General features: G+C 43.6%; 1 protein-coding gene across 1 annotated transcript in view; it reads right to left on the bottom strand.

The window, feature by feature from the left end:
* The window catches only part of LOC126162590 (ATP-binding cassette sub-family C member 4-like), a 262,712-nt gene that overhangs the window by 149,634 nt on the left and 91,260 nt on the right, over positions 1–21,818 (bottom strand). Inside the window, exon 5 of the mRNA XM_049919191.1 lies at positions 10,229–10,451. Coding sequence (XP_049775148.1) covers positions 10,229–10,451 — 223 coding nt within the window. The remainder of the gene's footprint in view (positions 1–10,228; positions 10,452–21,818) is intronic.

Below are 21,818 nucleotides of genomic sequence, written 5' to 3'. Positions count from 1 at the left end.
TATACTACTAAAGCGTAATATTTAACAATGTTTTTTTAAAAAGCAACCTGAAATGCAACAGATGAATATACGTTATTCAGTAAATGTTAGTTGGGGCATATGCAGTAAGAGCTTCATTGCAATATGAGCTAATACAATAACAGAAGGTCACAGCAATACTGTTTATAGCGAGGTAATGAAAGATTGATGTGAAACCTCTCAAAAATAAAAATTTTAAAGGTCTGCGTCGTTTCAGTTTATGATAGTTAGATTGGCAATACGAATTTTTGAAATAATGAAGTATAACAACTTAAAAAATGAATACATGATTCAGCACAATGTTAAGGTCGACTCTTATAGTTTGTGCTATTACTCTGTCACGCAAATTCACGTTAACGTTGGAAAGGGACGGAACACTGCACACGTTACTGTTACTAGCAGCCATGTTTTGGCACGTACCACTGTTTACATGCATACAACTTGACAAAGTTGTCATTAGTGAGAACCTGAAATTAGAGATGGAGCTGCCATATGTCTGTTTATCGTGAAACTATCAACTAATATGAGTCGAGTCTCCATAAGCTTTAACTGTACCCGGCACTTACAAAGAGAGTTTTTCAGATTGTTAAACTGGGAGAATGAAGAAGGAATACCGATTAATGAAGCCTAAGTGGATCACATTCGTTGATTTTTTACCGGTTACCGTGAGCAGATAGGTTTCAGCCAGCGAATGGAAGAACTTAATAGAGCAAGTTGGACAGTAGATGTGAAATTTTGTTGTAATAAGACTAAAATAATGTTCAATGAACACGTCGAAAAGAAAAGAGTAGCAGTTTACAGAATGTAGCTATGGACCCAGTTGATGATCTTTTTGCATTCGGGCAGCTGAAGACAATGACTAAATGGACAACTGAAGAAAGAAACATAACAGTAAAAACGGCCTGGAGTGTTCTTGGTAATTAAATAGGGTTTCAAAACCAAGATCTCAATACGTCCAATCATGAAGTATTTGCTGCGTGTATTGGGTCACGGACGATTCAAAATCTGAGTGTTGTTGAGCGAACAACTGACAGATGCAAATCTGACATTACTAAGAAGAGACAGCGGAACAGCCTGGTGTGCATTCGGTAATTGAAATAGGAGTTTCAAAACTAAGCTTCCTGGTCGAGCGGTTCTAGGCGCTACATTTTGGAGCCGCGCGACTGCTACGGCCGCAGGTTCGAATCCTGCCTCGGGCATGGATATATGTGATGACCTTAGGTTAGTTAGGTTTAAGTAGTTGTAAGTTCTAGGGGACTGATGCCTCAGAAGTTAAGTCGCATAGTGCTCAGAGCCATTTTTGAACTAAGCTTCTGATGTGTCAATCAGGAAATACGTGTTGTGTGTACTCCATGGACGATTCAAAATCTGAGTCTTGTTTAGCAAACAGTTGAGAGACGCAAATCGGATATTACTAAGAAGAGACAGGGGAACTAAGAAAGAGCAAACTTATTATTAATTTGCGTTACATGGCAGAACTGGGTTCTTCAGACTCTGCCTTACATTTAATCAGACATGCTTAGTACATTTAATTTATAGTAACAAAATAGGTAGTACAGTAATGTGTGTCTTATTAACAATGAGATTAATAATTTTCTCATGACATAACATTCCTGTCGAGTGCAAGTAATGACACACTAGTAGAAATTCACGGCCGTAGTACGGAAGGGACAGTACGGAAGGGACCTGTTACAGAGAGAAGGTCGATGACTAGTCCGGGGAAAAGAGAAATAATGGATTAAAGTTTGCAAATGAGATGAAAAGGAAAAAGTGAAATAAATAGGGATCAGGAAAACTGTATTATTATTACTATTATTATTATTAAATATTCGTTCGCAGCTGGACAGAAAGAACAGTTGACATCTGCCGGGAGGAAACATACGCCGATGATAATAAGTAAAGCTTTAATTTCTTAATTTGTCAGTGCACCTGAACTTGTATGTGTGATAGATTATTAGAGCGATGATAACATCGACAGTTAAGTATATATTTAACAACATATTACGATGTAATAAGTGTCGTACTCATCGGATCTTGTGGGACTCTCTCAGTCAAAAGGCTGCATTTTGACGACCACATGTACTCATGTCAGATAGTATTATATTCTGACAGAATGTAACTTTGCAATGTTACTTGAAAAAGGCTATAAGGCCGAAATTGCAATAGTAACAATAAATATTTTATACAGTTAACGGCAACTATGATGTCTTTTAAGAAATATTATATGACTGTGAATCCCAACCATGAGATATTAATCACATGAGAAGTTAAGTAAAGCTTTACTCTTCATCCCTACACAGCGCGGTTATGGATCAGATGCAGGTTAATGGAGTGGGTAGTTTGTTCCTGAGTCGTATAACTGAAAGAGAGAAGGAGACGGAGAAAGATTTAGTGTTATGAATAGGTACAGCGAAGAAGCTAGATGTATCATATCTCGTACTGAAGTTATGGAGTTACGGCAGGGTCGTGAAACGCGAGAACACTAGTGGCTAAAAAATCGAAACGTGTGAAAATAACATCACGGATCTGACGACTGCAATGAAAATAAAGAGAATGGGAGGGATATGTAGCCAATCGAATGGCTTGTAAATGAGCCAGGGAATTTGTTCGCTGGATTCCAAGAGAGAAGTGGTGTTTGGATAAATGACTTTAGAAACCACGCAGAAGGAACATGTATACGAGTAACTGGGTTTCAATGCACAGAAACATCAGGATGGCGACGTTGTTAAATTTTGGACCACAAGCAACAACACAAATGTCTGTACATGATTTCAATGGTCCTTTAACCTATTTGCAAGAAAAGCAGACCATTATGGATCCTTAAGATGGTGCACAGGAGATGATGCCGTGATTCATGTAGTAAAGGAAATGGGCATGAAGAAAGGTTGGTTTTGAAGGATTACCATAACAATAATGCATAAAAATCCGTGGCAAATTTGTTTGAGAAAGTACCAGGGATACTGCTTTTATTTCATCTATTTTAGTATTTGAAGCATTTTAACACTCGGCCATACAAGAGAAAACACGTAGGCACTCTCAAAATGGGTACAGAGTTCAGGAAGAGTAAAAACTGTGTGAATACTAAAACATGACGAGGGCGTTCGAATTTCACAGTTACTACAGTTGCATAAAAATACTACCAGCAGGGTACAGGTACTTCTGATTACGGAAGAATGTTGCTTGAGCAACATTATTTTGTCAAAACACCAGCTGCAGTTCCTGCACAGAACATTTCAACAGTTTGCAGAACGTGTGCCGGCGTAGTCGGTGATATGTGTCGCGTAACATCTTATAGGATTCCCATGCACGTATGAGACCAGCAATGCCAAATCTGAAAAAGGTGGAGGATCTCAGTCGCGCTTACTCGTCTTATACAGTAGGGTATCGTGGAAGATTGTGAACGAACGAAATTCTTACATCTAGTTGATACGCCGTTCTGTTGGAAGCAAAATTTCCCTCTCTCCTGTAGAGTATGGGAATGACGAGTGATATAAACGTGTTTTTCACATGAAGACAAACTTGACTTTGTACCTTCGAAAAACAATGCTCCAGGATAGTTAAACATCGGTAGTCAGTTACCGTGAAATTGATTTCCATTTGCACAACGACATATAGTGTGTCTACAGACCAGTGCGCATAAATAGGACCAATTTCTTTTCCTTTTCAGCCTTAACTGTATCTCTCCTTGTGCAAATTATATACGATACCAATAATTCTAACGGTAATGCTCTTATAACTACCTTTTGGCCTTCAATATTTTTAATGGTTTTACCAGTCGCGTGGAGGCCTGGCTAGTAGCGTCTACTTAGGTAGTATTGTTCTCCAAATTAATGTGTTATTAATGCACACTGCCTGACAAAAAAAAGTGAAGCAGGCAGAAGCGGAGGAGAGCACGAAACGAGACTTCGCAGGTTGAGAGGTTATCTGAGGTTATTTCAGTGATTAGAAAATCGAATCAAATTTGTCAAGAATTTGGCATTATGAGACCACGTATCTGTCGGACGTTGTACCCCTTCCAGCCCGGATGCGTGCTTTAATTCGTTTGGGAATGGTGTCATAAACCCGTTGCATCTCCGAGGGCACGCTGGACCACAACTGTTGTAACTGGTTCCTGATATCCTGGATAGTGGAACCGGTATTGGATTGACCCCCAAGCTGATCGCACACTTGTTCTGTTGGGGACAGTTCCAACGATCTTGCTGGCCACAAGAGTACCTCAGTGTCAAGCAGACAGTTCACAGAAGCACGTGGCATGTGTGGACGGGCGCTGTTCTGCCGAAAAATGGCACCACGATCCTGTTGCATGAGAGATAAGACAGGAAGACACAGGATGTCCGCGACGTACCGTTGAGTTGTCACAGTTCCCTCAATCACTACCAGCTGTGACCTGAAGTCATACTCTATCCCGATGGCTTCCCACACCGTGACACTTGGAGCAGCACGGCTGTGTCTCTTCGAAACACTAGAAGAATGGGACCTCTCCCCAGATCGCCTCGATATTCGCCGACGATGGTCATCCGGGGTAGTGATGGGCCACGATTTATCGCTGAACACAACGCGAAGCCGTTCGTCTTCTGTCCTTGCTTCCTGGTCACGGCAGCACTTCGAACTTCGCGGTCTGTATTGTGGTGGTAGCCATAGCCTACGCTGGGATGGTAATTCCCCAGCCCGTCTGCTGATAGTCCCCAGCCAATGGTGCGGGATGACACAGAATGTACATGGAGAACACTAGTTGTTTTCAGAGCGCAGACGCTGGTGTGAAGACGTTTTAATTTGATTGGTGCACAATATGGTAGTCCTAATCTGTAGTAGTCAGACGTGGTCGCCCGGAATCTTGATGAGAGTATGCCTTCCTTCACGTTCGCATGCAGTCTTAATGTCATGCCACTGTCACATCCAAATGGTCCACAAATGAGGATAATGCATCTACATCTACATCTACATCCATACTCCGCAAGCCACCTGACGGTGTGTGGCGGAGGGTACCCTGAGTACCTCTATCGGTTCTCCCTTCTATTCCAGTCTCGTATTGCTCGTGGAAAGAAGGATTGTCGGTATGCTTCTGTGTGGGCTCTAATCTCTCTGATTTTATCCTCATGGTCTCTTCGCGAGATATACGTAGGAGGGAGCAATATACTGCTGCACTCTTCGGTGAAGGTATGTTCTCGAAACTTTAACAAAAGCCCGTACCGAGCTACTGAGCGTCTCTCCTGTAGAGTCTTCCACTGGAGTTTATCTATCATCTCCGTAACGCTTTCGCGATTACTAAATGATCCTGTAACGAAGCACGCGGCTCTCCGTTGGATCTTCTCTATCTCTTCTATCAACCCTATCTGGTACGGATCCCACACCGCTGAGCAGTATTCAAGCAGTGGGCGAACTAGTGTACTGTAACCTACTTCCTTTGTTTTCGGATTGCATTTCCTTAGGATTCTTCCAATGAATCTCAGTCTGGCATCTGCTTTACCGACGATCAACTTTATATGATCATTCCATTTTAAATCACTCCTAATGCGTACTCCCAGATAATTTATGGAATTAACTGCTTCCAGTTGCTGACCTGCTATTTTGTAGCTAAATGATAAGGGATCTATCTTTCTATGTATTCGCAGCACATTACACTTGTCTACATTGAGATTGAATTGCCATTCCCTGCACCATGCGTCAATTCGCTGCACGATTCGACCAGCCAGCCAAATGGACCTCAACAATGAGACCTCTTTCAAATTCTGCCAGTTGGCGATAACGGTGTCTCGCATGAGTACGCAGCATCTCCGTGTCCTTCACAGTGATCACTCACCGTCTGATGCCGCCCCTTATATACTGTACCAAGCCCTGTAACAACACTAAATACGGAAAACGCTAATGCGCTCCGGTGGCCGATCTACCTGTCACAGAGAATTGCAACTCTACTCGTTTACATACCCGCCTAGGATGTGTACGTGTACGAAGTTACATTGACATCCGACCATGTCTTCTGGATGCTTCACTTTTTATCAGGTGGTGTGCTACTAATGGAGCAGATGTGCTGAAGTGTAGTAGAGCAAGTACTATTGATAATTAATGTGTTTGGATGAAAAAGGAAAGAAGATTTACAGCCGTCGGCGACGAGTTGATTAGAGACTGGGCATAAACTCGGATTAGGGGAAGATGAATCACGAAATCAGCCGTGTGATTTCCAAAGGAATCTTCCCGACATTTGTCTGAGGCGATTGAGAGGAAGCATGGATAGCCTAAATGTGGATGGCCCCTACGCGGATTAGAACACATTCCCGATGGTATGTCTTGACCACTGCGGCACTACTTCCAATCTATGCCAAGGAAATGATATCGAGCAAAATAAACTCCATCTAACACTACAGTAAGAGCAGCCGGGTGTTTCTCGCGTTCCCCATGAATTACAAAGGATGAATACATATGATGATGTCATATAAGTGCCTAATGAGCCCGCATTCTGCTCTCCACCTGCTGCTCCTGAAAGCAGGGTGAAGATAAATTAAGTCAGGGCAGAGGCACATAAAAAGTCGTCATTACAGCGCCCCATCCTTTTCTGGATATTTCCCCCCATAGACATGAAAGTTTGGTATCTAGGAGCCTGTCACTGGTTACGCAGAGGAACCTAGCAAAGGCACGAGGCTTAGCTGACCGAGCACCAAAAAACAAATCAGCGGATGCTTGCCGAACAGCAACGTGACTAGGACGTGACAAGTACAGCACGGCGGGTTCATGGGTTTTTCCGAAGCGTCCGCGAAAGACTAAGCACATTATATGAACCACTTCAAAGAGCTGATCTTATTTTCTTTTAAGAAAATGATCCGTATCTTGCGTATTTACGTAAAATTAATAAGGTTAGGACATAAACGGACAACTGTGGATTGATAGTCACATCACAACATAATTTATTGAATGTGAACAATGTATTCAATTTAGGCAGGAAGTGTACGTAAGAACTGATGGTGTATACAGCATAGTCCATAGCATATGCGGCAGCCGCTTGATGCTCTAACGAATAACATAATTCGAACTTAACCGTTCATTTGAAAGACACATATATTACTGATGAAAAATGTTATTATGGAATAAATGTCCTGAGAAACAGTGCCTAATATACCCATTTAATTGGAAAGTCTTACGTAACAAGTTTTCTTTTTAATTTGCGCATCAAACAACAGTAGTTTGTTTCAACTATACTTGAACTGTTCAGTCATGGAAACTGTTACTATGGACTATTTCCCATATTTATCGGCTCTGAATTCAGATGCGCATTAATGAAAATCACGACACATTGCACCTGGCTATTTATGTTTGAAATTTCACACGTACGTAGTTGGCACTCGTTGTTCTAATTACTGTACCGTGTATTTCGGCTTGTGCAGCTGCGAAGCGTTATTTAAGTTTGTGCTGACGCGACGTTGTTAATGGTCGTGTTTGTTTCTTTCATCTTAATTACTGAGTTTCAAGTGATAAAATGTTGGCGTTGCAACTACACTGCACTACAGAATTAAAAACTCACTTGTTCGAAATTCCGTAATTGTCTCCCACTTCGGCGCATAAGTTTGAAACTTTGGCTCAAAGGTGCTTTCAAACTTCCTCTGCGAAGGTGCAAAAGCATGGCGCCCTGCGACGTCGGCCTCGGGCTCGAAAACGCTTCACACAGCAAGGTGTCGACACATACGGAAAGAAGGCTACAGCTCAGAAGTTCATGTGACGTGTAAAAGTGGATTAATGGGAACTGACACCAAATTCACAGCAGTTCTGCTCAGCGCTACCGTTGACGTGTCACACGATAGGCAGGTCGTCACAGCCCCTCTTGCCCACACTTCACACCTTCTTTCGACGCCTCTGCGATGTAGATCAGAACCGCGAGCTAAGATTTGAAATCAAACAGTTTTCTTATGGCTGGCCAAGGAAAGCATTCCAAACATAACGCCGCTCAGAATGGAAATGAAAAGGCCTCAGGGGGTGCCACAAAGGGCGTCAATGAACCCACCCCTTCCCTAGGGACGTTGATTGCAACAAATTTCGTGGTGCGATGCGCAACGGGAAGACTTTCTTCTCAATCTGTGATACCGCTGGCACCGTCAGATGATTCAACTCCCTCTGCAGACACTGTGGGGCTGCATCCCAAGAAAGTGATCGCACCTCTTAGGAGTGCAGCGTGACCGCAATTTTCGCTCTCATGTACAGAAGCAGAAAAAGGATACTTACTCTTTTTGAGTGACACTGCTTCACGCTCTCCTGTGACATGATTATGGAGAGGTGCGAAACTAACATATCCGTGAATAGAATGCAGAGGGTCCCACTAACAACCACACAGTTCAGGAAAACCTTCAGTGGCACTCACACGCATTTACTAATAATTTTAAAATTGTACCTTTACGGAGGAAATCTGCAAAGTAGCCTGAGCGGCTTTCAGGTCACTAGGGATTACAGACTATCAAGTTTTAACGACTGCTGCAGTTGGAGAAATACCACTAACAGTAATGAGAAGATCAATATGTGACCTGTCGAACAATGCGGATAGTCAAAACTCTAAGAAAGATCGGAGACAAACGACTAATACAAGGCAATTTTTTGTGAGTGTAACTGGGGAAGAGGGGGCAGAGTGTAGTCCGCTTGTAGCAATATATTCTGCAATTACGATGAATAGTTATACCTCGTATTCCTTGAATAGTTAAATATTGCTGCGAAGTGTCGGAAGACCAGCTCCTCCATGAATACTAGGTCATAATTTGTACATAAACTATGTCATAAAAATTATTCGGACACTCCTATGCAATGTGGAATTGAGCACCAGCAGAAGCTACAGATATTGTTATTAGAGTAGCAATAACAGCAGGATGGATCATTCAGGAGAGCTCCTTGACTTCGAACATGGACCCGTCATGTGGTGTCACCTGAGTAACAAGTCCATCAGGGACATTTCACCCCTTCCAAGAACTGCCCAAATGGTTCAAATGGCTCTGAGCACTATGGGACTTAACTTCTGAGGTCATCAGTCGCTTAGAACTTAGAACTAACTAAACCTAACTAACCTAAGGATATCACACACATCCATGCCCGAGGCAGGATTCGAACCTGCGACCGTAGCGGTCGCTCGGTTCCAGACTGAAGCGCCTAGAACCGCACGGCCACTCCGGCCGGCAGAGCTGCCCAAGTCGACTGTTGGTGATGTAATTATGAAGTGGAAGCGCGAAGAAACAACTACAGCTAAACGGAGACCAGGCAGACCGCAAGTGCTGACGGACAGTGCGTTAAACGTCCGGTCAGCAATCCAGCTAGCATAATGATCGCGCGTAGGAAGTTAGAAAGAATTGGGTGCAGTGGTGAAGCAGCTCCCCATAAGTCACACGTATCTGCAATCACTGCCAAGAGGTGCTTAAGGTGTTGCAAAGAGCGACACCACTGGAGAACCAGATGATTGAAAACGAGTGATTTGGTGTGATTAATCACGCTTTACCCCGTGGCATTCCAATAGAAGGATTTGAGTTTGACGAATGCCTGGAGAAAGTTATGTGCCATCATGTGCATAGATGTGAGCCCCTGACTGCGGAAGGATATGAAAAAATTTTACGGCATTGTGTACTGCATACGGTGGAGAAACCGTTCGGAGACGACGATTGTGTGAGCTTGATAATACTTCATGTTATACAGCAGAATCAGTGAGGCAATGGTTTGTGGATAATAACATGCCTGAAATGGACTGACGTGTCCACATTTCCGGCATGAACCCAGTGGGACATCTTTGGGATGAGTTACAAAGTCGACTTCGCTTCATATCCCAGCGTAGAATTTCACTATTTTCTGTGGTTTTCGCTCTCACCACATCTATAGTTTCGGCAGACACCTCACTGAAAGTGTCCGCAGCAGAGTTCAAGCAATCATGAACGCGAAGGATGAACAAACTCCGTCTTAGTGTCCAATATTAGGAGTCCGGATTAGATCAGATAGAGTTACAAAATCCTGATATTTACTTTTAAGGGCTTAGGTTGTGGGTTCTTACCATAGATTATTCTAGCTGTATCGAAGGTATAACGATTGTATGAATCCATGCTGTAATATTTGCCACTATTACACTGTAGTAGTATGTTAAACAACCTGCGTTAAATGTTGAGGCTGAAGATTTAATTTATAGCAGTACCAAAGAAATAAATAAATGGACACACCAAGTTCAAAAATTCTTATTAGATCTTGAAATTCTCCTGCTTACCTTGCGTAGGTACCACGATGAACACGATTGCTATCCCGACAAAAGCAGCAGCACCGATCTCGACGTAGATGAAGTAGGCGCAAATGAGGCCGGTGATGGGGGCAACCCACATGGTGTGCATGAAGACGGACAGCAGGTCGAACCTACTGACGTCGTTGGACAGCAGGTTGACCACTTGGCCAGCCGCTGTCTCTCCCATAGCGGTGCGGCTCAGGCGCAGCGACTGAAACACACATGTCCCAACTGAACCTACCGATACTCGGCGTTGGCTTTGAACCGTAAGGTAATAGCGTTGTGGTATGTGACATCATACACATGCAGACAGAAAGCGAACAGAACACTAACTATACATGTTTTGCGTCTATATTAATTTTTGGAATATACGTTGTGGTGACAGACTGATATCTAGCTCTAAGTTGGGGCGAAAGTTGACAGTTCGGCTACGATTTTCCAAATATTTCACATATGTGGAAACTCCTAATTTATTCGAAAAAACTTACAGACATGTCGAAATCTGAGAAATAAGCAGATATGCTGGATGTCAAGAGGATGATTGGCGTGCTGCCGATTTTGTCAATGGAGAAGGGTAATGTATGGCTGCGGGTACATACTTTTCAATCTACTTAAGACTGACTGCGTTTCCTGTTATCATGTTACATCTTACATGATGTTCCGTGAGATATTAGAACAACTGTCAGGTGCATGTAGGTACTGAAATTGCAAACAACTTTAGTACTAAAATAAAAAATACTAAAATGGAAACATTTCCCTGATGTTATTGTTGGAGAACCTTAGGAAATGGTTTATTTTTTAATACCAGTGTCAGGTTCTGTCAAGCACCAATGAATTCGGTTAATGTTGATAATATGATTCCTTTCGGTGTTTGAGAAGCGTGCTTAGCTCGGAGTAGACAGGAAACAGTGGCAATCAACGCTCCGTGAGACCATAATTAATTAAGTGAGGATACTCGTTTAGCAAAAATATGCTTGTTTGTCCGTAATTCTAATCTGCATATTTGTTGTTAATACATTATTAATTTTAGTGAACTGGAATTGTATGCTGAGTGGCAATGGTGTCCCAGGAGCAATTGCCAGTATTCAGGGATATCACTAGAACAATAATTTGAAACAAAATACCTCATATCGGCATATACCGTGTTCCGAATGGTTTTCGAGATAGGACACATTTAATGTACATTTATTTTTGGACGGACATGTGTGTCTTTTTGGCGCGCACGTATGTGTCTTACCCACCCAATCTCTTCGACGTTTTATTCTAGCCCAACCTACCCCGTTGCAATCAGCGACTCTGCTCAGTATGCCTTTCTGCCATTTAAACAGCCCACTGAATGCGCTGTTGTCCGTGGTGTGTTGTGTGTAAAGTAGTGGGAGGGTCTGGGAGCGTATCAGTGCCAAGTGGACAGAATTTAACATAATGGTCATAAGGAGAACATCCAGCAACATTATCAATTAATGCCAAGCCGAATAACTACTTGCATAAGGACCAGAGGTGGACCAACACGTAATTCACTTACTCAATTTGTGAAGCTCTTTCTCTTGAATAAATCATCCAATTATGAAATTGTAATGATTTGTTCGTCTGTACATGTACATCATAATTACGGATTTACACCCTATTCGGGTAATTCCTTCATGGTGTGTCTCTTTTTTTGTCTTAGAGTGTATTACTGCAGTAAAAGCTTTCCTGAATTCTAACCTCTCAACTCGCAGGGTCACCGAGACTTTTTTGATAGCAACACTCTTGTGTCCCACATCTGGCGAAGTCACGATGCGCGAAAACTGATTGACTGGGTTCAAGGCGCTCGGCGTTGGCGGTATTAACGCATAAACATTTATTTCCTTAACTGTAGACATGTGTGTAAGTGCCGGTAGTGATCGGACACGCTGCGACACGGCGGCAAGAGCATTTCTTTCATCACAGTGAGCGGCATTCGATGACATCCGTGCCGGTCGGACTGGCCGAGCGGTTCTAGGCGCTTCAGTCTGTAACCACGCGACCGCTACGGTAACAGGTTCGAATCCTGCCTCGGGCATGGATGTGTGTGATGTCCTTAGGTTGGTTATGTTTAAGTAGTTCTAAGTTCTAGGGGACTGATGACCTCAGATGTTAAGTTCCATAGTGCTCAGAGCCATTTGAACCACTTGAACCATTTTCGATGACATCCGTATTCTGTTTACTCCTTCATATAAATACGTCTCTGAATGATGTAATTTCTGCCATTTTTCAATAGTACAGTATGTACTATAGGCCTACAAAGCCATAATTAATGTTGAACGCAACTTAGAGAGTGTCTTATTTTTGCAGATAATCGGTAGATGGGATTCATACTGTTCTTAATCGAAGGTGCGAGTCATTATTTCGGAGGATTAAGACACAAGAGTACGGTAGGAGGACAATCGTCTTTTATTTTCATCCATTCAGTGCTTGTACTACGTTCGGCAGCCTTCAGGGAGCAGAGAGTGTGCTGGTCGAAAATATTGCGGATATCACACGAATTGATGCGTTCAAATGTAGAGTAATTATCAGTTTTTGGACAATCTGAGCAAAAATTCAGTTCAAATATTACGAAAGTATTCAGCATGGACTGTATCTCAGCTCTAGCTAAGGCTTTAGGTGGAGTGAGGTTCGGGTTGGGGGTTGTGCAGACGTGAGGCTCAAATTAACATTTATTTTATTTTACAACAGAATAGAAATGCTCTTTCACAAAAACAAAATACTTCTATAGCCCGTAAAGATCCTTAACTTCGGCTCCACGAAATTAATAAAAAAATGTAAATTACCGAAGCTAAAAAGATAAACGCTTTTGCATGCTGCACATCAAGTTTTTTTATATTTATTTTGTGCATCCAGACACGTTTCGCCCTGGTTACAAGGCAGCTTCATTGGGTGACCTGAAATAGGACACATTTTTTTCGTTTTCACTTACACGTTAGCATTTGCACTTATAGGCTATAGATTTAAAACAGTTCGTTGAGGTTTCAGCAGTAAAACATAAAATGGTAAAACAATTTTCAGTCTACATATTGGCTACTACTACTACTACTACTACTACCGTCGTCAGATAGCTACCACAGCACTCTACATACAAGTGTCTAACAAACTGCCTACGCATATATCTTAACAAAATCTTATGCAGTAATACGAACAACTGATTATTCACATAGAATAAGTAACAAGATGAATTCTATGCAGTCACGATCACGACGTAGTTGGAACAAAACACTTTGGTACTGAAACACACTCACAGCATGCAGTTAACTAGTAGAACTGCCCTCGATTACACCGCACACACCCGCACTACTGTGTGACACCACTAAAGAACAACAGCTTGTTGTACAACTGCCGACTTCCGAGCAGATTTGGTGGCTACCAGTCAAACCCAGTGTACTACTCGCACGCCGTACAGTGCATTGTATCAACCATTAAACCACCAGCGTGAGCTTATCAGCTCCTAAAAGCAGTCGGGGTAGTGCTCCTCTCGACATGCAGAAGGCCCTTTCTCAGCCAACACTGAGATCGCTGTCTATCCGGTTCCACAGGTTCGACACCCCGTGCAGACCCAGGGTACACAGGAAATACGGGCTGCATAACTAACTTGTGACGTCAATGAAAATAAAATCCTTAACTTTGACATAAATTATAGCGAGAGCGAGCGAATTTAAACGTGCAGCCGCCAAGCATTAAACTGGGCTGAAATAACAACTCGCTCCCCGCTGGAGACAGTTGCTGCAACTTGTAAGACATGCAGTGTCACGTGCTGTGACGTAAGCGTCCGGGCCCCTGTATCTGGTTATTTCGTTGGCCCCAGCGCAGCCCGTACTGAGGTCCGGCTGACCAGTTCTGGAGGCCCTCGCCCCCGGCTCTGCCCGGCACGCTCGTTCGTCTCTGTTGAGCGACTGACCTCTCCAACAGGTGCGGGCTCAGCCCGCCGGTCCGGACACCTCGCCAGACGCCCCAATCCGGTCCACGGCGACGCACCGCAGCCTTGTACGCCGCTACCAAGAAGCATGAGGGACTTACTAGTAGATATCCTCAGAGTGGCAAAACAGCTGATTGTACACCAGTTAGGTTCCTCTCAGAGTATGCTGATACAATAGCTCCATGTGTAGTAATCATATACAACCGTTCGCTCGACGAAAGACCTGTACCTAAAGACTGGAAAACTGCCCAAGTCACATGAATACCCAAGAAAGGAAATAAGAGTAACCCGCTGAATTACTGACCCGTATCGCTAACGTTGATTTGCTTTAGGATCTTGGAACAATACATACAACATTGTCAGTTATCTCGAAGGAAACGATTTACTGACAAACAGCCCACACGAATTCAGAAAATACAGCTCTTGTGAAACACAACTACCTCTTTATACTCACGAAGTAATGAGTGCTGTTGACAGAACATGTCAAATTGATTCCATATTTTCAAATTTCCAGAAGGCTTTTGACACCGTTCCTCACAGGCGACTTTTATCGCGAAATAGGAGATGCGAAAATATTTTGTTGACAGCGACCTACATACGGAGAAATGATCTCCATGATAAAATAAGGGAAATCAGATCCAGTACGGAAAGATATAGGTGTGCGTTCGTTCTTCCCACGCGCTATACGAGATTGGAATAATAGAGAATTGTGAAGGTGGTTCGATGAACACTCTGTCAGGCACTTAAATGAGATTCGAAGAGTATCCATGTAGATGTAGATGTAGAATTAAATTGCGTGCCTATGACTGGATTCGTGATTTCCTGTCAGAAAGATCACAGTTCATAATAAGTGATGGAAAGTAATTTAGTAAAACAGAAGGAATATCTGACATTTCTCAAGGAAGTTGCTGATCTACATACACGATTTTTGGAGACAATATGAATACCACTCTTAGATTCTTTGCAGATGACACTGACATTTACCGTCTTGTAAAGTCACCACTGATGAAAACAAACTGCAAAACGATTTAGACAAGATTTCTACATGGTGCGAAAAGAGGCAGTTGACTCTAAATGCCACGCGGGATTAGCCGAGCGGTCTAAGGCGCTACAGTCATGGACAGTGCGGCTGGTCCCGGCGGAGGTTCGAGTCCTCCCTCGGGCGTGGGTGTGTGTGTTTGTCCTTAGGATAATTTAGGTTAAGTAGTGTGTAAGCTTAGGGACTGATGACCTTAGCAGTTAAGTCCCTGCGCCGCAAAAGGTGGTTATTCAGACTTTTGACAGCTGGTAACATTTTTGTGACTGGACTGTGTATGATATTTTATTCCATTGGCACAAGACATCTTGCAGTCGAATATGATTTTTTAAGTGAGGCACCATACCTTTTTCCTGCTGGCAACGAAGCCCATTCTTTATCGTAGTATGAGTTCTCTGACCTGAAATGTATTTAACGAACTTCACTGCAATGGTCATAAAGCCGATAAACCTATTCAAAAGTGCAGTGTGAAATGTCCGGATTTAATCGGACAAACTGAATTATTTGGAAGACAGTAAATGAAATTAATTTAATTTATGAATCTCCTCAGACGATCATCTGTTCGCTACACATAGTGGGGCCTCTAAGGTCGACTTTTCGACTCTTGACAAAAAAGGAAGAAAAAACAAAAAAAGCAAAAAAAGGGCCTTGCGAATTCTGACCGGTTCATCCGGTGCACACGTGAGCATCTCAGAAGTGGTGAACAGGTTCTGAAAGAACGAGAAACAAGTCTTGTCACTGGAAAGTTCAAGACAAGGCGACCGCCTTGTAACTCCTTGGCCGCTAAACACACGTAAAGGAAAGGCGAAAACGTTTACAATGAGCACGGCAGGGCGACAAAAGGACTTTCTGTCATGTTCTGTCTCTGACTAAAAAAGTCTTATAAAACATGAAGTTTAATTATAATAGCATAATTTATTTTATTTATGTCCTGATTATACTGTTTAGACGCTGTTTACACTAAAAAAAATTGACAGTTTTACTGTGACAGTAACTGTCCGTAATATTTCTTCAGTTTCAACATTTACATTCAGTTTTCAACATTTATATTATACTATTTAAACGCTGCTTGAACTAAAAAAATTGACAGTGTTACTGTGACGCCAACTGTCTGTAACACGTCTGAGGTAATTACTTATTTAGATTTGTCATTGAATAAGCTTTTAAAACACAAGACGTGCATTCCATGTAGTGTGTACGACGTTTGGAGGCATATCTTTCTATAAGACGTAGGGACAACATCTCTCATTAAAAAAAAAAAAAAAAAAAAAAATGTCGCCTTGTAGAATGAAGTCCCACAGTCAACGACGATCTATACTCCTTGGTGTCAAGTAGGGATGTGTGTTCACTTTATTTATTTGTTAAACTTTTGAGGTTAACTTATCAGAGCCTTTGCGTTCGTTCGTAAGAGACCTCTACCTAGTGTATCAGTTCATATTTTCATTGTGCTAATGATGGTGGTACTTCATAACGGTACCAAGGAAACGGCATTGTCCACCCTAATGTTCGTACACGATACACCGAGCCTCTCAAGTTGTCTGCTTTCTTATGTAATTTCGTCGACCGCTGCCTGATCACTTCATTTACCCTGTTCGTGTGGAGTTCGTTATGTAGATCAGCTACCCTGGTGTAACGCCAGCACCAAGTATCCATCGAAGATTCATATTTTGTACCACTAGGTGACTGATCTGAGTTTGGCTATTCATACCCCAAACAGAGCTGCCGTACAGCATTTTTGAAAGGAGTGTGTATTTATACAGTCGTAATTTGTTCGTAGTGCTTAAGTCCGAGGTTTAAAAAAGTGGAAAAATTTTTTAGCCATTCCAGTGGCTTTGTTTCTAAGATCTATGTTTACGGAGGAAGAATTGTTTGTCCAGGGTAACTCCTAAGTCCGTGCCTTAGTACTCGTACTTCATGGAATGTCTTGTCCACTCAGTCTCAGTGCGGGCGTTTCTTACTGAAGTAAGTGGCAGTCGTCTTAGCCAGGTTAAACTGTAGTTTGTTGATCTTGCACCAGGTCGCAGTGGCGTTGAGTTGTTCTTGCAGTTGTCTGATATTGCCTAGATGGTCAAGTAGGCCGTGTCATTAGCAAGCTCTGCTATTTGTAGTCCAACGAAGGGGCAGCTAACAGCGACAGCTTTTTAATATATGCGTATTGAGCAATCTGTGGTAGGTAACATCTACCCTGACCTTTTATTTTACGTGTTTCTCTTGAATTAAATTATCCAAACATTATCAATTTTCTCTCTAACTGCCACTTCGTGCTCTTACTTAGGTGCTCAAGTGACCACGATAAAAGTAATAAACAAGGATGAAGTGGTTCGTATGAAAGAGCTTCCTTAAAACGTAGCTCTATCCTTAAAATGTAACCCCTTACGACTGGGCTACTGACAGAGGTGGATAATGTACTTCGTGGAACGTGTGAGTAGAAAAACTGACCGACAACTTCCAAGTAACCGTCGAAACACGAGAATGATATTTTCAGCCCTCTTGTGGTTCGTTCCGTAGCGTATTTTATTTGGGGGCCTCGAATAAAATTCGGAGAACAACGTTAAGTAAGTGAATATCTTCATTTTCATATAACCTTCGCGATTCGACTCGCAGCTATGTAGTTGTTCTGAAACTATTGGAATCAAAGGGATATCACTTAAACTACTTGCATGTCCCTAACCAGTTATCTAACCGGAAAAAGGGGAACCACAGTGTAACGTGAATCCGAGCCACGTTCCGATTCTGGCGAATCTCCACATCATCGAGAGGTGAATGCTAGGTTGAAAGGTAGAATACAAAAAAGTGACCCAGCCGGAATTCGATCCTACAACTTTTCGGTTTCTTTCTGTTTTTTTTTTTTAAATCCGTAAAAGTACTCTACTGAGTGTTCTACATGTACAAAAAAAAAAAAATGGCTCTGAGCACTATGGGACTTAACATCTTAGGTCATCAGTCCCCTAGAACTTAGAACTACTTAAACCTAACTAACCTAGGGACATCACACACATACATGCCCGAGGCAGGATTTGAACCTGCGACCGCAGCAGTCCCGCGGTTCCGGACTGCAGCGCCCAGAACCGCACGGCCACCGCGGCCGGCTCTACATGTACAGATGACTTACACTGAAATAAAGAAAATAAACTTGGACATGAAGGAATTAATTAGAAGAAGTACAACAGAAGTACTTGAGTACTCTTGCAAAACAGGAAATACATTGTGCTAACAGCAGTCAGTAGTAGGCACAGTCAGCTTCAGAGCTTCAGGCTGGCGGAGACAAAGTGGGCAGGGGTGGAATCCGAGGCCTGGCCATGACGTTCCCCCTCCCCCCTCCCCTCTCTCCCCTGTTACTGAGTTGCTCCCTCAGATGCCTCTTTTTTCCCTAAAAACAATACCAACAGCGCGAAAGGAAAGAATAAATAGCAAACACAGATACAAGAAAACAAAAGCGCAATGAGGCCAGCAGCTACTGCCAGAATTATTCAGTGTCTGTTGGCAAACGGTTCCCGAAATCGTGGCAGTTGCGCGCAGGTCCAGTAAGCCGTAAAGATAAACTGGCGAAAAGCCATATGGTGATCACCTTCATAACAACGACAAAAGTTACAAAGTGAGTAACCAACCACATGACCGTATTAGTCTTTGCGGCCCCTTCCGCCGGAGGTACCAGTCATCCCTCGGGCATGGGTGTGTGTGTTGTTCTTAGCACAAGTTAGTTTAAGTAGTGTGTAAGTCTAGGGACCGATGACCTAAGCAGTGTGGGCCATTAGGAATTCACACACATTTGAACATTTTAGTCTTTGCCCTCGGAAAAAAAGAAGTAGCCGACCGCAAAGGTATGTCAGTGGAAAATTCAGATTCAACAGACGACTAGGAAAGCCAGTTACTTCCCGAGCCAAGACCAGTTAGCTAGCTGGCCGTGACAAGTAAACTGGAACTGCAGAGTATCTAGGGACGTTCATCTAATGATTTTTCTGACGTTTCGCCAGCACGAGTGCCTGGCATTGTGAAAGCTTCACCCTCCATTGCCGGTGGTGAACTGGAGGCGAGCTCGCGGCCGCAGACTATATGTACCTGGCGCGCCAACGTCCGAGGGCTTCTCCGCGGAAAGAGGAAAGCCTTAAGGTAAACGGATCCTGGCTTGCCGTGCTGTAGCGAACGACCGTCGCAGGTAGCAAGAGGAGAACCGCACCGGAAATGACCGCGGAGAAGCCCTCGGACGTTGGCGCGCCAGGTACATATAGTCTGCGGCCGCGAGCTCTCCTCCAGTTCACCACTGGCAATGGAGGGTGAAGCTTTGACAATGCCAGCCACTCGTGCTGGCGAAACGTCAGAAAAATCATTAGATGAACGTCGGCCGAAGAACCCGAGACAGAAGCCAATAGGCAGTTTGTCAACAAGTGGCCACGAAAGCCTTAACAATTTTGTATTACGCCTCTACGGGGAGGAGATTTGCAGATTGTACCGACGCCTTGACCAACGACGGAAGAAGAAAGCGCGACTGATGTCCTCTCTCGCCTTTCTGTCACGGTGCCGAGATGAATGTGCTACACTGAAGTTCTTGAGATGCGAGCGCCTATTCACCACCGCCCAAGCACATCGTATCTACGGCAGAATGGAACGAGCTTTTCTTCGTGAGCGAATACATACAACACGGACTTGGCAAGAACGGACCATGAACTTCTGGACATTTTCTATCAACTAAGTAGCAGAATGCATCGAGACGACTGGGACAAGATCGACAGCATCACTCACAGGAGCATGCAGAACGAACTCGAGCGCTGCACCGAGCGTCAAAAGAAAAAGTTTGAAAGATGCCGGAAGCAGACCGACAAGGCGATTCCCGACATGTCACACACAGTGGTCAACCTCACTGAACGACAATTGACCGAAGAGGAAGTGTCTGTTCTTCAAAAAGGAGGGAATTTCGCTATCATCCCGAGAACTATACCTATGGAGGACATCATTGCCAACACCGAAGCAGCCATTCGGACCCTTCCTTGTGAAAGGGCAGAGGAAATACGCACTGAAACAGCCAGGATACTGCGCCGAGCAAAACCACCAGCTTGCAACCTGAAGAAAGAAGAGGTACAAGCCATTAAGAATCTCAACGCCGACAAGAGTATATAGGTACTGGCTGCAGATAAGGGGAATGCGACCGTCGTAATGAAGACCGAAGATTATGAGCAAAAGATCCGAGACCTGTTAGATCCGACGACGTACCGAAAACTAAGCGCAGATCCGACGCAGCGTATCACTCGGAATACGAATCGATTAATCAAGGCGTCGTCTCTGCCGGCGGACATACAGAGAAACCTGTTCAACACAGAAGCCCTACCACCTCGGCTGTATGGATTACCCAAGATCCATAAGAACAACGTTCCACTGAGACCGATCGTTAGCGCTCCTGGCTCACCAACGTATAAACTAGCGAAACACTTGGCCCCTCTGCTCCAGCCACACGTGGGAAAGACCGACACATACATTAAGGACTCAGGACATTTCATTGAGAAGCTGAAGAAACTGACACTTGCGCCAAACGACATCCTGGTCAGTTTTGATGTTGTTTCGTTATTTACGAAAGTGCCACTCAGCGACGCTCTGGAGCACATCGGTTCCATGTTCCCGCAAGACATCAAAAAGCTCTTCCATGCATGTCTCACCACGAGCTATTTCACGTGGAATGGCGATTTCTACGAACAGCTGGAAGGCGTCGCCATGGGTAGTCCTCTCAGTCCAGTGGTGGCCAACTTCTTCATGGAACAATTCGAAGCACAGGCACTGGACTCGGCGACTTGCAAACCTAAGGTGTGGTACAGGTACGTCGATGATACTTTCGTGGTGTGGAGCCATGGTGAAGAACAGCTCGGTGAATTCCTGAGACACTTGAACAGCCTCCATGCCAACATAACATTTACCATGGAAGTAGAAAAGGACAAGAAACTGACATTTCTAGATGTGCTGGTCACAAGGGAACCGACACACACGGACCGATACCTGCACAAACTGTCAAACCACCACCCGAGCCAGAAAAGAGGCATGATTAGTACGCTCGTAACGAGAGCAGGACGAATATGTGAGCCTCAACACCTCAAACGAGAAATGCAACACCAGGAAACTGTTCTGAGGAGCAATGGGCACTCCACAAATTACATTAGAAGTGTAACAGAGCCAAACACTCGGCGAAGTAAGGAATCAGAAAAAGAAATGTCGAATACGGCCCTTCTGCCATACGTTCCCAGAGTGGCGGACAGAATCGGCCGTATATTGCGCAAACACGGCGTAAAGACGATTTTCAAACCGACAAGGAAGATCAAAGAGTGTCTTAGATCGGCGAAGGAGAAAAGAGACCCACTTGCAATGTCGGGAATATACCGTATACCTTGCACATGCGGAAAAGTTTATGTCGGAATGACTGGACGATCCATTAACACCAGGATCAAAGAGCATAAGCGACATTGCAGGTTGGGGCAGGTGGAGAAATCGGCCGTGGCAGAGCACGCACTGAAAGAGACCGACCACATAATAAAATTCGCCGACACGGAAGTTCTGGGTGTAGAGAAGCACTATTACACGCGCTTGTTCAGAGAAGCTGTAGAAATCCAAAAACACGCGAACAGTTTCAACAA

Source organism: Schistocerca cancellata, chromosome 2, assembly GCF_023864275.1.
Source record: "Schistocerca cancellata isolate TAMUIC-IGC-003103 chromosome 2, iqSchCanc2.1, whole genome shotgun sequence".
In the NCBI taxonomy this organism is placed as follows: domain Eukaryota; kingdom Metazoa; phylum Arthropoda; class Insecta; order Orthoptera; family Acrididae; genus Schistocerca; species Schistocerca cancellata.
Note: the sequence above shows the minus strand (reverse complement) of the source record. Positions and strands in the feature narration are given on the sequence as shown.